The sequence below is a fragment of the Syngnathus floridae genome, chromosome 22 (assembly GCF_059516105.1).
Source record: "Syngnathus floridae isolate MCC-2025c chromosome 22, RoL_Sflo_1.0, whole genome shotgun sequence".
Classification (NCBI taxonomy): Eukaryota; Metazoa; Chordata; class Actinopteri; order Syngnathiformes; family Syngnathidae; genus Syngnathus; species Syngnathus floridae.
This window is the reverse complement of record NC_142434.1, coordinates 4,763,438-4,777,789: the sequence shown is the minus strand read 5'-3', so window position 1 is coordinate 4,777,789 and position 14,352 is coordinate 4,763,438. Positions and strand designations below refer to the sequence as shown.

Below are 14,352 nucleotides of genomic sequence, written 5' to 3'. Positions count from 1 at the left end.
GTATTTTGTGTATATAAGCTCCTATTCTTCACTGCGGGATTTAATGGATTTATTTTGAAAAGCAGCACATTATGGTTCCTATAACAACGGATGTAGCGTTAAGGTTCAGTGTAAAAATCGGAATTTATGCGATTTAATTTATTAACAGTTCGGTGCTTGTTAATTCACTTTTTGGGGGAGCCCGGCTATATTCCATATTCTATACTCCATATTACTGGTCAATCGCAATTATTTTTATCAACCTGGACAGACAACTGACAAATATATTTTTTTATTATCACAATAATTTTAAACTATAAAATATTCCAATATCATGACATAATGTAGTCATACTATATCAGCTTTGGTTTTATACATAGTGTTAATGAGTATTACATAAACGTACATTTTGCATATCCAAAATATAACACATTTCCAAGAAATTTTATGAAAAGGGGCTGGCCACCATATCTCCTTATCTCAAACATTGGCTGGTATTTGCTCAGCAGAAGGCACTCATTTATTTGTTCACATATCAGTGAATAACCAAAGCCCCTATTTGAAGATACGAGGAACATAAAAATAAATACTACAACAAAAATAGCTTAAATAAATCTATAATGTGTATATGTGTATGACAGAAAGGTTAAGGACTCAACATAAATCATAAAAAATAAAAAATGTCCAATTACTCAGCCAACTCCTGGCTAGTGTTGCTAAAACCATTAGCCCTGCAGTCCTCACAGGAAAGACCTCCAGTCTCAGCTTGGCAGCTGCACTGTACCGGCCAGCTTTTGTACGACGGGTTTCCTTCTCCTTTGGTTTCCACAGTCTCAGTCACATTTATATATGTCACCTCTGATTGGCTGCATTCGCAGGGTTGTGCCTGCGCCGGAGAACCAGGGAGGCTGCGCTGTTCGTCGTGTTCCACAGGGATGCTAGGTGACGGGCTGTGCTGGATGTGAATAGCGGCGCCATCATCCAGGCTGTGAGGGTGGTCCAAAGAGGATAAGCTGGGAGGTGGCAGCAGCTGACTCAAGACCTAAAGTGTTAAATCAAAACAATCCGAAAAGTCAATTCCATACTATTGTAAAACAAATTTTATGGCCCCTGATGAGAAATTCTTACTAATTGAATATTCAGAGCTTACGTTCTCCATGCTGGGTCTGCAGTGATGTTGACTCGAGACACATCGCAAAGAAAGATCCAGAAGACTACGCGCCAAAGACGTTGGCCATTGACCGGCTGACGTATCCAAAAACTGCAGACAAGAGTCTATGCTGCCGCTGTCCTCCACTTCGGTGAGCAAATCCCGCTGTAGAAAATAGACGTCAATATCACTTACATAACTGTACTTATAGTAAATAATGTTTTTTAATGGAATTTAAATGTATTAATTCAATATAAATTTGATTTTTTAATTTAATTTAAATTCATTAATTCAATTCAATAAAAAAATTGGACTTAAAAAACTGCTTGAAAAAAACATCACTTACATAACTGTACTTATAGTAAATATTGTTTTTTTAATGGAATTTAAATGTATTAATTCAATATTTTGATTTTTAATTTAATTAAATTCATTAATTCAATTAAATTAAAACATTGAAATTGGACTTAAAAAACTGCTTGAAAAAAAAAAAATCAACCCACTGTAACATTCTGCACAATTTTAATATTTAATGCTTTAAGTAGCACTAGAGGGCGCCTGAAAATATTTCTAGGATTTTTAGTGCTACAAAAATTAAAGGGCCCCTCTTTGTGCAAAAAAAAAAATCTAGATTCTAGAGCATTGGGCTGTGCAGGCGATAGGAAGTGTAAAACCACAATGTTCCTCTTTCTGCCATAGACGTCACTCACCAGCTGCGCACGTTTTGGCAGCTCCTCTACGACTTTACGTCCTGTCATCGTTTCCATGACGACCTAAGGGTATACATTGCTGAAATGTGAGGTACTATTGATGAACGTTTTGACAATAGAAAAATAATATCGATAGGGACGTACCAACATTCTGCATCTTTACTGGTACTTTTAAAAATGTGCCAATTGTATAACAACTATATTGTTTCATTTCCTCTCGTTTCAGACTGTTCCTTTTTACACTTCACACTTAAAATTAAACTAAAAGAGGAAGTCTAAATCTGGCAATTTAGTAGACCATGTTAACGTGTCATTGTGTTGTGTTGATACGGAAAAAAAAAGGAAGTGATACATTAACTGGGTAAAACTGGAAAAGAGTTCACCATTTTGATTCCTATAAAAGTCAAAAATCTATTTTAACTTGGCCGAGTTATTATTCAACGAGAAAGTTAATTAGTGACATCACCATTCCGAAGCTGAAAATATCCAAACTGGTTGAGAGTTTGCCATTTCGGAGGTACTCCTCGGGGAGGTACTCCGGGTTGCCGTGGGAACCTGCATCCAGGGTGATGGTATGATTACGATTGACCGAATGAGGACGGAGTTGGGCCAGGTAGAAATCGGACAGCTTGGGTTGCGTGTCGTCATCCAGGAGTATATTAGAACTGCAGAAATCATGGAAATTTGTTTATATCAAGTATGATATTAAGTAATTCAAAACCAATCATTACCTGGAAAGATTCCCACAGATGACTGCGCATGGTTGGGACTCGTGGAGATAATGTAAAGCCTTGGCGATTTTATTTATGATGGTGAAACGTTCTTGCCAGGACAAAGGTAATCCACCGTTCTGTTGAGCATCAGAAAATTCGTACAAACTTTTCGGGAAAAATAGAAATAATCTTAATCTACCCGACGATGGAGTCTGTGGAAGAGCGATCCCTTCGGCATGTAAGGGGAAACCAGACAGTAGCGTGTTTCGTCAGAAAAGCAGCCCGACAACTCGAGAATGTTTGGATGTCTCCGCCTGCGACACAACAAGTGTTCGTAATCTCCGCAACGTCGATTAAATTGGTTTGATCGATAATACGTACAACTGATGGAGTTCCATATCTTTTTGGAAAATGTCCCACAGATTCTTCCAGGATATGTTATTGACCTGCAGAGGATGATGAAGATAGTTAAGTAATGTTGAAAAAAAAATTACTTCAAATGAGACAATCATAACAAGATGTCGTTACCTTTTTGAAAAGCTTCACGGCGAATGTTCTGCCTCCCATCCGTGCCAAGTAAATATCGGCGAAGCAGCCTTCCGAAATTCTCATTTCGTGGTTAAAATCTCGAGTTGCCTCTAAGATTTTCCTCAAACTGATTTGTGGCTGAGGTTCTTCTGGAGAAAACACTGATTCAGATATTCCAATTTCAAGTCAATCATTCTCAAACTTGATCGCCATGAAAAAAACATAAATATTTTAACGTGCTTACCATGTGTGCATATTATTTGATTGAAGTGTAATCTAGGTGGAGGCGGCTGGGATGCAACATCATTGACTTCATAAAAGTGGTCCTGAAATTGTTTTATGGCCCTAGAGTGGCCCATGTCCTGCAGGACTTTCAGCAAGTCCTGCACTTGCGCGTTTCGCTGAGCCCAGGACCACAGAAGCTCCTTAGTGGGACTGCGACCACCTTCCTCCATGCGCTCGTACTTGCGGACCTCTGTGAAGCTCGGGAGGATACGGGCGGCTGGCACGAAATTAAATACATTAATTACTTCGAAATTAAAAAAAAAAATCTAAAAGACATCGACTATGTCAATAAAATAACAATTAAAACCCGCGGACAATCTCATCATGGTGTCCCACAAGGGTCTATCCTTGAACCAGTATAATTCACCTGCTTCTCAAAGTGCAACAATTACAATAACAACTAATTAATTACAACATCAACCATCAAATTTGAAGTATTTGTATTTGTATTTCAGTATAAATTTGAAGACCACCAAATTTCAATTTGAATGCTAAAATGATAAATCAATTAAAACTCACCAAGTTCGCGCCATCCGTAGCGATTACATCCGGTGTCCATAATCTCACAAAACCTTTCTATGAGGAACGGAGGAACATTGTAGAGAAACGTGTTTGGGTCCATTTTAAACCGTCTGAGAACAGCCACAAGTGTCAAAGACTGAACTTTCGCGTATGGTGAAAGTGTGGAAACTCCCCCTTAGTGGTGGAGTCATTCTCCGGGTACGTTTTGTAAAATTTCCGGTAAAGCCGCCCTCCGGGCTTCCGTGGTAAACAATGAGTGACGTCACATCCCCTATTAGGAGAGGAAAAGTTTCCCACAAAAATAAACTGGGTTTAAAATTATAATCAAAAAATGGCAACAATTCACAATTTCTTTTCGGCAAGATCGACTCTCATTCCAACATTTTTTGTATCATAATTTTAATAAAATTCCACTGCACAGTGAAAAAACAATGAGTAAAATAAAATTAATAGAATATAAAGAATCACCTTTATAAACTGTAAATCATAGGCAAAAATTCACTTTTGATACAGCAGCATATCATCAGGAAAGACACGTATTAAGAAAAACATTGAATTTATTACAATGCTGGAAAAAAAAGTATGTAAAGTTCCAATGCTGTAAGAATTTTGACACCATTAAACAAGACGAGAAACCAAGCCAAGTCCCAGCAATTCAAAAGCATTCCATATTCTTCTACTATTGTCGTTTTGTTGTTATATAATTTCGCAAATGATGGTAGTTCAGTAAACATTCACTTGTCCAAGCTTATTTTCTGGGTTTTAATAGTGTCTTCTGCCCTCTACTGGCCAAGTTGATTAATTACTTTCACGTGATCACTTCCGTATTCCATCGTTTCAAACCGGTCGAGGAACCTGTCTTTTTTTTTTTTTTTTTTTTTTTTTTGAGAGTTTAATTCACCGCTGCCAGAAGTCATTGTTCCCCTTCAAAATGAAGACTCGTATTTGTAAACAACTTTCCAGCTCAAGACACTCCTATGGCAGACCTGTGGCAAACAAGGAGTTAAAAACTTAATGAGAACAGATTAAAAAAAAAGTATTTGTGCTCATAATTATTCTTAAATAATGTTGAGAGGATAGGCGGTACATACCTAAACCACAGGACCAGTAGAATGTTACATATCCAGTTCTAGAAAGAAAGATAACCAGACTGTAAACAGAGACTTTGAGCTTCTAATCTGTTTCGCCCGGGATTTATAATCACCGTTTTTATTCCACCACGAATCATAAAATCAAGTCACATGATTTTGGCTGAATCTGATCTGATATCTCACCATAGCTAAAATGATTAATAATTCGACTCCATACTAATAAATAAATACCTCATGGTGCATTATATTCATGAAAATGCAAACATACCCCAAAAATATGTCCTGGTTAACCCCATGTGGGTCACCTGGCAGGTGTACTTGTCTCCCTTTTGGGGGATGAAGGACACATATTTGGTCATGTAGTAGTCCCAGTCCAACTCAAAGATCATCTCGGTCTGATTGGCATTTTTGATCATAACGTCATTTTTCAGCAGGTCCACTGTGATCATAGGTGGATGGAAGTTGCTAACGTAGCAGACGAGGGTGTTGGGTTTGTTTACCACTCCTGTCGTCCGGCTGTACACTTGAACAATCGGTGGTGCTGCAAAAAAAATAATAAACACAAAAAATCGGTTCATCTATCTGTGACTCTTCCGGTCTCTCTATTTCTGTACTCAGCCTTTAGAAGGGTGACACAGACACACCCAGAAAAGTATTGAGGCATTCAGCTGCTTGTGCAAAAAAGGACTGAAATATTGAACACTGGAGGTCAAAGTGCACGCCGAGTTCATTATGAGTATTCCGTACACAAAATCAGCTAAATAAAATTAATTACAAGATGAGACAATGTGAACTTGTTTGTTTGTTTATTTATTTCGAACATTTAAAGAAATACAAGAAAAGAAAGTAAAAAATACTAAAAATAATAACTCCATAACTATTAATAAGCTTACAATGATGCATTCAAAATTATTAACAGGAAAAACTATTGAAACTATCAACTTTAAATTTGTAGTTCAGTAATAATTTAAACGCTTGTTTCGTCCTCCACAATAAAATCTCTTATGGATATTTAGAAATAATACCAAACTATACTTACATTGTTTGGTCGCCGTAGACTTCAAGAGGCACAAAACACCAAATACGATTGCAAAACCGTGTGTATTCATAATTTTAAAATGACTTCGTTGGTTATTTTAAATAAACCAGTAAACGAAAGTAAAGTGCGGATTTGGACTCCGCGATCAACTGTCGACATAGCACAGATTATTCGGCACGGTGCAAAGAGCGCTTCATAAGATACACGCCTGTGCCGCGCGGGCGGTGCGAGGGGGGTTTGAAAACAAAAACCAAACTCCACCCCCAAGTTGGCATGCCTCGGTGCAATTAACGAAACCAGAGCCATAAATACGCGGAAGTAGTGACACGACACTCCTTATTTTCTGGTGTTCGGTTACTCCAGATTCTTTTATTCCGTTTGGAATAACTTGATTGACTTGTTTTGGCGTTTGCCTTATGTATATATTTTTTAGAATTTATGTATCAATCCATCGAATAATGTTATATATTAAAACATTAAAGTATCAAAGTTTGTATATTGTTCAATATTTATAAACACGGAAAGGTAACACCAGATGTCTTTTTATTTTTATTTGACAAAATCATCATTGGAATAGGCTACAGTGCACCCGCGACCAAAGGCGGTACAGGAAATGAATGGATCCTTACATTTACAATTAATTATATAATCATTGTCATTGATCATCCAACACACATCATTGTGGAATGGATTATAGTGCATTGACCAAAGAGGTTAATTATGGTCATTTTTTTCCTTAATGTGATTATTGCCCTTGAATTGTGAGTTTAGGAATAGGATAAGAACATGACTGAGAAAGTCGATCTCGAAATACTCTGAAAATATCGCTAGTTGAAGCCGAAGTGTAGCGTCACATTAAATGCAGAAAAAGGGTGAGTAGTGGCAACTTTTATAATTCTGGCCGAATTGTGATGGAACGACATCGATGGCCCTTGCATCCTCACATATTGGCTTCTGTAAGAAAACAAAACAAAACATTGTATTATTCCAACAAGGGCATCCAAATTTGCATCAAATAGCATTGATAGAAAATGTAAAATATAATCTATAACTATGATAATATAATTTTACATGAAATATGGCTACAAAAAACAGAAAATACACTTAAAAATTATTTTGATACACATTTGATAAAAAAAAAAAAGATTCTTGTTAAATTTTTTGTGACGTCATGGTGAATATTTACTTTGATATTGTAACGCTGATACTTTAAAATAAATATGGATGAGAACAATTTCTTGGACAACTGTTTATAATAATTTGCAAAATGTAGCAGCGTTCGACTTTGGACTTTCCATTGTGATCAATTTTACTCACCCCAGTCAATATTGCGGGGAGGACTTGAGGCATGAGTGACTCTGCAGAAATATTTGTCATCCCTCATCGGCATGAACTCAGCATGCTTGGTGAGATGGAAATGCCAATTCTTTCCGAAGCTCAAGTCGGTCTCATTGGCTTTTTTGAGCTCCTCTCCATTCTTGAACAACTGGATGGTGATGTCCGGGGGATGGAACTGGCTCACGTGGCAGATGAGCATGTTCGGCTCTCCGAACTTTGCTGGCAAGTGACTGTATACTTGTACAGTCGGGGCCTCTGTCAGAGAAGAAGAAAGTCACTTGAGAATCGGAATTAACTAACGACATTCCCAAAGTGTTTTTAATTTATCTCAAATGAAAGTTCAAATGTTCTAGTACGCTTTTTCCGACATGTTCTAGTCTATTCTTTTGAACAGGGGTGTGCAGACTTTTGATATCCACTGTGAAAACGTAATTCCTTAGCTATGAACAAGCAGTTGTGGCAAAATATCTTTATTCTATCTTATTTTATTAGCCTTATCTTATTTTATTAGCCTACTGTGGCCTAGTAAGGAGTCCGAAGTATCCTATTGTTGTTTTCAAATGAGGGTGGAGCCACTTTGGTGGGTGATTTCCGAGAAAACGAAACTTAACTTCGTCGGGAGCAGGCACTAATTTGTGCTCGATATTTTTTGTAATATTTCTTACAGAAGAATCAGCCTTATTTATGGTTATTGATTTAAGGGGAAAAACGATTTCGCCAAATTATGTATATGTTATTAAGTAGTATTAAGTATTATTATATTAATATTAAGTGTATTGAATCATATACTTACGGAACTTGGAGTCCACCACGTAGACAGCTGTAAGAAAGCCGAAGATTGCAGCGATCTTCATGTCTGAAGTGACCATGGATCGGATTTTTGTCGCAAATGTAACTCGAGAAATGTGCAGCTTACACTCGAAGCAAGCAATGATATCGAAAGTAAGAATGGCACAAACTGCGCAGTTGAAATACTGTGTTTGAGCCCGCCCACTGCGGGTGTGTGTGTGTTTGTTTCCTTTTAATTGCACCCTGCAAATGTGAATTTTCTGGTTTAACAAATGCGACGTCAACAATTCAGCAGGCTGGTTTCAGTTTAACACATTCGCCATTTAAAAAAGAAAAGACAATTGTGACGGGCTCGGTGGAATTCTATTTGCTAATCTTTTCCTAATTTACACGGATTAAAAGATATAAAGTAAATATGTATTTAAATTATGCAGTAATGGCTCCGAGAAATAAAATTCGTGCAGATTTTTATGTACGTATACATAAAAAAATGCCTTACTGTGTACATGGTCTTTTTTTTCCTAAAAATACTAAACACTGACCCCTAGTGGTCAATCATCAAAACTCAATTAAAATAATTGATAAAAAGTATAATGCTACAAATCTGCTGGATTGCATGTTTGGGTAGAGATATTTGTGCCCCCACCTGCCAAATCTGAAAATCCCACTAGTTATATTTGCCCCCCCACCCCCCCCCCCTCAAAAATTAAATAAAAAAACAATTACCTTTTTACTGAAAGTGATCTTTATTGTTTTACACATCCTGACAATTGTCTGGCAGCGGATGTAAGGTCAATCCTTAATGGAAAGAAAAAAAAAAAACAAGCTAACACATTATGTAACAGTTCTAGTGACATCAAATAGTACATCACCATGGCTGATTTAAAAAAAATAAATAGAGGAGCATTTGGTTTAATAAATCAGACAAAACTGCTACAAAATACCAAATCTCAGAAATCTACCAAAACTACATCTAGGGCCAGCTTTCCTTACCCCCTTAAACCAGTTTCAACATTTCCCCACAGCGATGCAGTGCCCATCTTTCAAAAAAAAAAAAAAAAAAAAAGGTAACACACATTTAAGGCACGGTTGGGATGTTTGCTGCTAACTGTTTTGCACCAGGTTGTGAACATCTGTCAATGTGCATCATTCATACAACTGTACACTGCAAATACTGAATGCGACTTTCAACTCACTGCATTTAGAAACTTGATTTAGGTGCATCTTAGTGTTGATAAAGAGGTGCTGTATAAAAAAAAAAAAAGCAGTTATGTCTCTTAATAGAGCTTGGAATATTACAAGTAACAAACTATCAATGTATTTAGAGTGCTCCAAAGGTCACGGTGGCATCATTTTAAAAGGGGCGAGATAGACGTTAAAAAAAAAAAAAAAAAAAATCATCGGGGGGGGGGAAAAAGGGCCAGACTTGACAGAGGTAAATAAAACACTCGTAACATATAATATTGGATTACAACTGAAGAAAGCTTCGGGGCAAATGTACAAGACGACACTCCCCTGATTCGGTGATGTCAGGAGCACTGCAAGTTAAGATGGAGGGCATCAGGGGAAAGAAGGAATAAACAGTAACAATAAACAGCTGCATCAACGATTAAAAAAAGGGGTTGAGGGGGGCGGGGGGGGCGCAGAGGCTTGTGTTTTGCTCTTAATGCAGGTTATTTCATAAAGCTTGTGCCGTCATTCCCATGTATTTACAGCATGTCCTCGTCATCTGCTCATTCGTCACAAAAAAAAAAAACGGGAGGGAATCTGGGTTCCGACACGGAGGCCCATGCATGCGGCGGCCGTACGGTATATTCTCTACGAGGCGCGCTCGACTCCGCCGACTGTGGAAGAGACGCGCGATTGGAGTCCTTGCGCACGCATTTAAACAAACGAAAATAGTTACATCCGGGAGAGTTCCGATACCGACATTTGTAGAAAACCAACACTGGAAAAGACTCTGGGAAAATAAGTCATATAGAAATGTAAAAAAAACAAAAACATTACGTGGTCCCTGTTCGAAAGGACCGACAGAGGGAAAAACTTCTCACGAGAAGCCTGAGGAGTTGGCCGCGCCGCGCGTGGGCGAGCTGGCCGTAGTGTTCGTGGCATTTGCGTGGAGGCTGGAGGCCTTCAGGGGTGTGTTGCAGGCCTTTGACTGCGGGAAGCGTTGGTGGTAGCGGTCCAAGCGCAGGTACTTCACCGTCACCAGCTTACCTGTCGGAGCAAAAGTACCGGCCGTCACCGCTGGACTTTTTTTTTTTTTCACCCGCTGGTGTCACCTACCATTAAACCAAGAGCCATGAAGCGCCTTGAAGGCTTTCCCTGAGTGCTCGGCGGAGAGGCACTTCACGTAGACGCAGCCCTGTTGAGAAGAGTGGCTGTGAAATCACCGACGTCGGGGACGTGGCGGCGGCGGCGGCGTGTGAATACCTCTCGACACTTCTTGTCCACCGCGATGTGGACGATGCCGCTGTTGTCGCTGCACTTCTCCAGGATGGCCTCGTGGATGGCGAGATCCCAGTTCTCCCCGACCTCCCTGGAAACAAAAGCATTTGTGAAGCGCTCGCCACCGACGTCGGCAGAGCGAGGCACTCACATGACCGGGTCAAACATGTTCCGGATCTTCAAACACGGCGTCAGGCTGTTTGGTGGCGAATTCCGCCAGTCGAGAGTGAAAGCTGAGAATTCAAAAACAAAAAAGTTTGACACCCAATGGGGATGAATCACGAGAGCCGTGACGCTTGTTCAGTGCCTTTACCTTCTCCCTGCCAAACTTTGGAGGTCTTGTCGCAGCTGAGAGACGGCTGGATCCACCTCCAAACAAGAAAGTCGGATCCCCCGATTCTCACGCGCTCCGTTCGAATTCTGGATTCGTTGGCCGACAGAAATTTCTCGGCGCGCTCCCAGATTCTCTGCATTTTCTTCCTACAAGGCAACACAAGTGTTTCTCACTTGTTCATCGGGACAAGCGTATGTGCTGCTTATGTTGCTCATGCTAACATTGCTAATACAACAAGTCCCGTTGACATTTTTTTTAAACCACCCCAACCCCCCACCCCCACTGACCGGTCCTGAGGTTGAACCAAGGAGTCTCTGACGTGGGGTATAGGCAGGTACGGCTGAAGATCTTGATTCTCTTGACAAGCGTCATTATGGCTCTTTAGAACATCTGAACGACAATAAACACACACAGTCAAGGTTATTTATTTGTTGAGGAACTTTGATGATGCACAGTCCTTCCTTCTTACCGATGATCCTCTCCACCATGTGATACATCTGTCTGGTTTCCTCCTCCTCTCTCCTCCAGCGATACTTAACGTAGCACACCAGGCCCCACACGCCGCCGACCGCTGCGTACAGACATGCAGGTTGAAACATGACGGGCATTCCACTTCGGGTGTGGGGGGGGGGGGGGAATTCCTCTTAAATTATAATGACATCACCAGGCGAACATGGATGGCGAGGCTACGGAAAAAAGTTGACGTCTTACCGGCTGCCAGGAGGAAAACTCTGCTGATGACGGTGAGGAAAGCTCGGCGGAAGCGGCACGTGAAGGACATCCTTGGATGCGTGGATTCCAGCCAAGCGACCTCGGACACGTCGGTCATCGTTTCATCGGCGACCTTACCGGACAGCCTACAAATTGCACGCGCAGAGTCAATACCGATGAAGCCATAATCAATGTGCAAATATAAATTCCATTCCATTACCTTATCCCAACGTCTTGGCCTGTCTTGATGATCCATTCAAGCGACGTGTAGACTAAGTCCTCAAACGTCGCATTTTGAGTCTGGCGATTGACAATTATGAATCTCACCACGAGACGACACGACAAATTTCAATCATTGTGAAAAGTGGCCACATTCATTAATGACTATACCGTCAAATAAGCAGAGGCTTCTTCTATGGAAAGACTTCTGTTGGGATATTGCTGATCTCCACAGTCATGTTGGCCTGTAAAAAAATATGAGTGCTTTGTGACAACTTCCTCTGAAATTATACTAGCAAAAGGAAGCAGGTATAGATTGAAGAGCACAGGGATCGAGCACGGACCCCTGCGGGACACCATGTGAAACTTACAAACGTTGGCAATACCGCAGTATGATAAAAACAAAATCATTTGGGACTTTATGCATGTTGATCACAAGGAGGTTCTTGATTAAAAAAAAAACAACACTATGTTACAGTGATCAAACCAAATACTAGCAGCAGCTTTGGAAAGCTAAACATTGATACCCACCAGCGATGTGCGCCAGATGATCATGGAGATCTAGTAGCAGGTTCAAGATGAGGTCCCTAACGGTCTTGTTCTGTTGAAGAGAAGAATTCACATAGAAAACAATCTAATCTCAGTTTTAAATATTGCAAAAAAAAAAAAGTGTACTTACATGCGTCTGGTCGAACTCGATGCCAAAAGGATGACTCTTAACTGCGACAAAAGAAGGAATACATTCATAATAATTCTTAAAGCGAGACCACAAAATCAACCGGTTTCAGGAAATTAGCTTTTTCTTCAGAGTATTTTGGAGGACGCCATTAAATAAGTGAGTCATCGGCCGCCTTATTGCGGCCGTTTAACCATCTGGAACTAGAAATCAGGATATAAATTTGCTTTGAGACGGAGATAAATCTTGTAGGTGATATGTGTTTGAGTTACTCACATGTCGCACATCATCAACAGATATGGGTTTGTTTACTTTGTGGTGCAATGGAACTTGCTCTTATTATAATGCCTGTTTGGCTTGTAATGATTTTCTGTGGTCTTTGTTTTCTATCAGCGGCACTCGATTTTAAAGTTGCAGGAGTGCGGGAATTTTTACTTACTGACTCCATCCACCTCTGATGATCCTGTGCCCCTCATCCTGAGGTACATGAAGCCCAGGGCAAGGAAGAAGAGGCATGCAGCCGTGAGGAGAAACATGGACAGGTAGTGGGCACTGAACCCGCTGGAGGTGGCCACCTCTTCCCTTTTGAACTGCTGGAAAAGCTCATCCACCGGTGCAGAAGAAAGCTTTTCCTTCTGGGGCTGGCTGTATGAGTGGTTGGGGGTGGTGTGGTTGGAGTGGTTGCCGCTGTAGGTATTGGCCAGGCTGCTGTACTTGGAAAATCGCGGTCTCAGCCCGATGCTGAAGCGACTGACGTCCTGGCGGTCGGCGTGGTTGTTCTCCGCTTCTCCTCTGTGGTTGTCGTTAAGCGACACGTAGATGGTCTTCCTCGGATAGCTTCTCATCGCGTCGTCGCTCTCAGCCCCCTCCTTCCGTCTGCTCACCATGTTTAGACTCCCGGGTGGGCTCGGCGCCTTCGCGTGGCCCCGTCTGGGCTCCAGACTACCCCGCTGTGGGTCTCCACCAAGGCCCCAACCCTCTTCCGCCGCCTCTTCGTCGGAGTCGGAGTAATTCCCAGCAGCTAGCTTACTTGTATGCAAGTGTGACGCCCTACTGCCATTTAAAGAGCGCGAGGACTTCTCCAGGCCCCTTTCAAATTCGTCCTCAGATTCATCGTAATTCACTCCATCCGCTTCGGTAGTCGTTTTAACGCCGGGTCCCCAGCACGAGGAGATCCGTCGGTTACCCCCCGGAGCCAACGTAGAATTGTTGCTGTTCAGTGGATTCCCCGCGCCATGTCGACTTTTCTCTTTATCGAGCTTTATTTTTAAAGCGGGGCTCCTCCGCGGCGCCCCGCCGTGGTTGAGAGCCTTCCTTATTAACGGAGCTTCGACGTCAGACTCGTCCGAGCTGAAGCCGAGAACGGTGGACTTCCGGCCCGGTCTCCTGCTGGAGCTCAGGTGCGTGACGTTATGGCTGGCTGGCCTGTCTCCCGCCGTGTTGCCGCCACTGCTGTTGACGGCCGCGCCGCTGCGGGTTTTGGCGACTCGAACTCCTCGTTGGTGCTCCTCGCGAAGCTTCTTGAGCTTCTTCAAATACACCGGCCGAGTGCTTTCGGTAACCGGACCCGGAGTGAAACCGAGGCGCTTCAATTCAGAGTAAAGCTCCTCGTCCGTTAACTGCGTTGACGCCATCTTAGTCCAACTCAAGCAAAGGACTTTAGGGCGGAAGTGACGTAGTAAAGTGACAGGCTGCTGTGATCTAATTGGATTAGACCCAAAACTTTGGCAGACGTTTGAAGTTATTACATCTCTGGGGAGAGGAAATAAAATGATTAAAAGATTTGTACTCTCTTTCATCAATTAAACTACTGCTTTCAG

General features: G+C 41.3%; 4 protein-coding genes across 6 annotated transcripts; all 4 read right to left on the bottom strand.

Moving 5' to 3' along the window:
- Window positions 1-255: 255 nt before the first annotated feature.
- Window positions 256-4,151, bottom strand: irak3 (interleukin-1 receptor-associated kinase 3). Of its 3 annotated transcripts, none has more exons than XM_088366559.1 (10): window positions 3,885-4,151; window positions 3,325-3,582; window positions 3,081-3,229; window positions 2,934-2,998; window positions 2,752-2,866; window positions 2,571-2,689; window positions 2,306-2,504; window positions 1,840-1,902; window positions 1,130-1,294; window positions 256-1,021 (listed from the first exon to the last, which is right to left on the bottom strand). In XM_088366559.1, exons 1-10 carry the CDS (start codon window positions 3,985-3,987, stop codon window positions 668-670), a joined length of 1,590 nt encoding a protein of 529 aa, XP_088222685.1. In that variant the 5' UTR covers window positions 3,988-4,151; the 3' UTR covers window positions 256-667. The 3 variants fall into 3 exon arrangements, with proteins under 3 accessions (XP_088222685.1, XP_088222686.1, XP_088222682.1); XM_088366560.1 differs by having other exon boundaries at window positions 3,081-3,226; XM_088366556.1 differs by having other exon boundaries at window positions 3,081-3,241; window positions 3,885-4,150.
- A 275-nt stretch (window positions 4,152-4,426) lies between these two features.
- Window positions 4,427-6,385, bottom strand: LOC148379365 (beta-2-microglobulin-like). Its single transcript, XM_088366562.1, has 4 exons — window positions 6,018-6,385; window positions 5,247-5,519; window positions 4,979-5,016; window positions 4,427-4,873 (listed from the first exon to the last, which is right to left on the bottom strand). The coding sequence occupies exons 1-3, from the start codon at window positions 6,085-6,087 to the stop codon at window positions 5,003-5,005; spliced, it is 357 nt and encodes a 118-aa protein (XP_088222688.1). The 5' UTR covers window positions 6,088-6,385; the 3' UTR covers window positions 4,427-4,873; window positions 4,979-5,002.
- A 158-nt stretch (window positions 6,386-6,543) lies between these two features.
- LOC148379364 (beta-2-microglobulin-like) lies at window positions 6,544-8,318 on the bottom strand. The gene is made up of 3 exons (XM_088366561.1): window positions 8,149-8,318; window positions 7,335-7,610; window positions 6,544-6,971 (listed from the first exon to the last, which is right to left on the bottom strand). The coding sequence occupies exons 1-3, from the start codon at window positions 8,222-8,224 to the stop codon at window positions 6,958-6,960; spliced, it is 366 nt and encodes a 121-aa protein (XP_088222687.1). The 5' UTR covers window positions 8,225-8,318; the 3' UTR covers window positions 6,544-6,957.
- A 548-nt stretch (window positions 8,319-8,866) lies between these two features.
- Window positions 8,867-14,194, bottom strand: lemd3 (LEM domain containing 3). The gene is made up of 13 exons (XM_088367511.1): window positions 12,972-14,194; window positions 12,536-12,576; window positions 12,388-12,457; window positions 12,028-12,101; window positions 11,858-11,937; window positions 11,638-11,783; window positions 11,396-11,497; window positions 11,214-11,316; window positions 10,906-11,072; window positions 10,744-10,825; window positions 10,578-10,683; window positions 10,431-10,509; window positions 8,867-10,361 (listed from the first exon to the last, which is right to left on the bottom strand). Exons 1-13 carry the CDS (start codon window positions 14,164-14,166, stop codon window positions 10,192-10,194), a joined length of 2,415 nt encoding a protein of 804 aa, XP_088223637.1. The 5' UTR covers window positions 14,167-14,194; the 3' UTR covers window positions 8,867-10,191.
- Window positions 14,195-14,352: the final 158 nt, after the last annotated feature.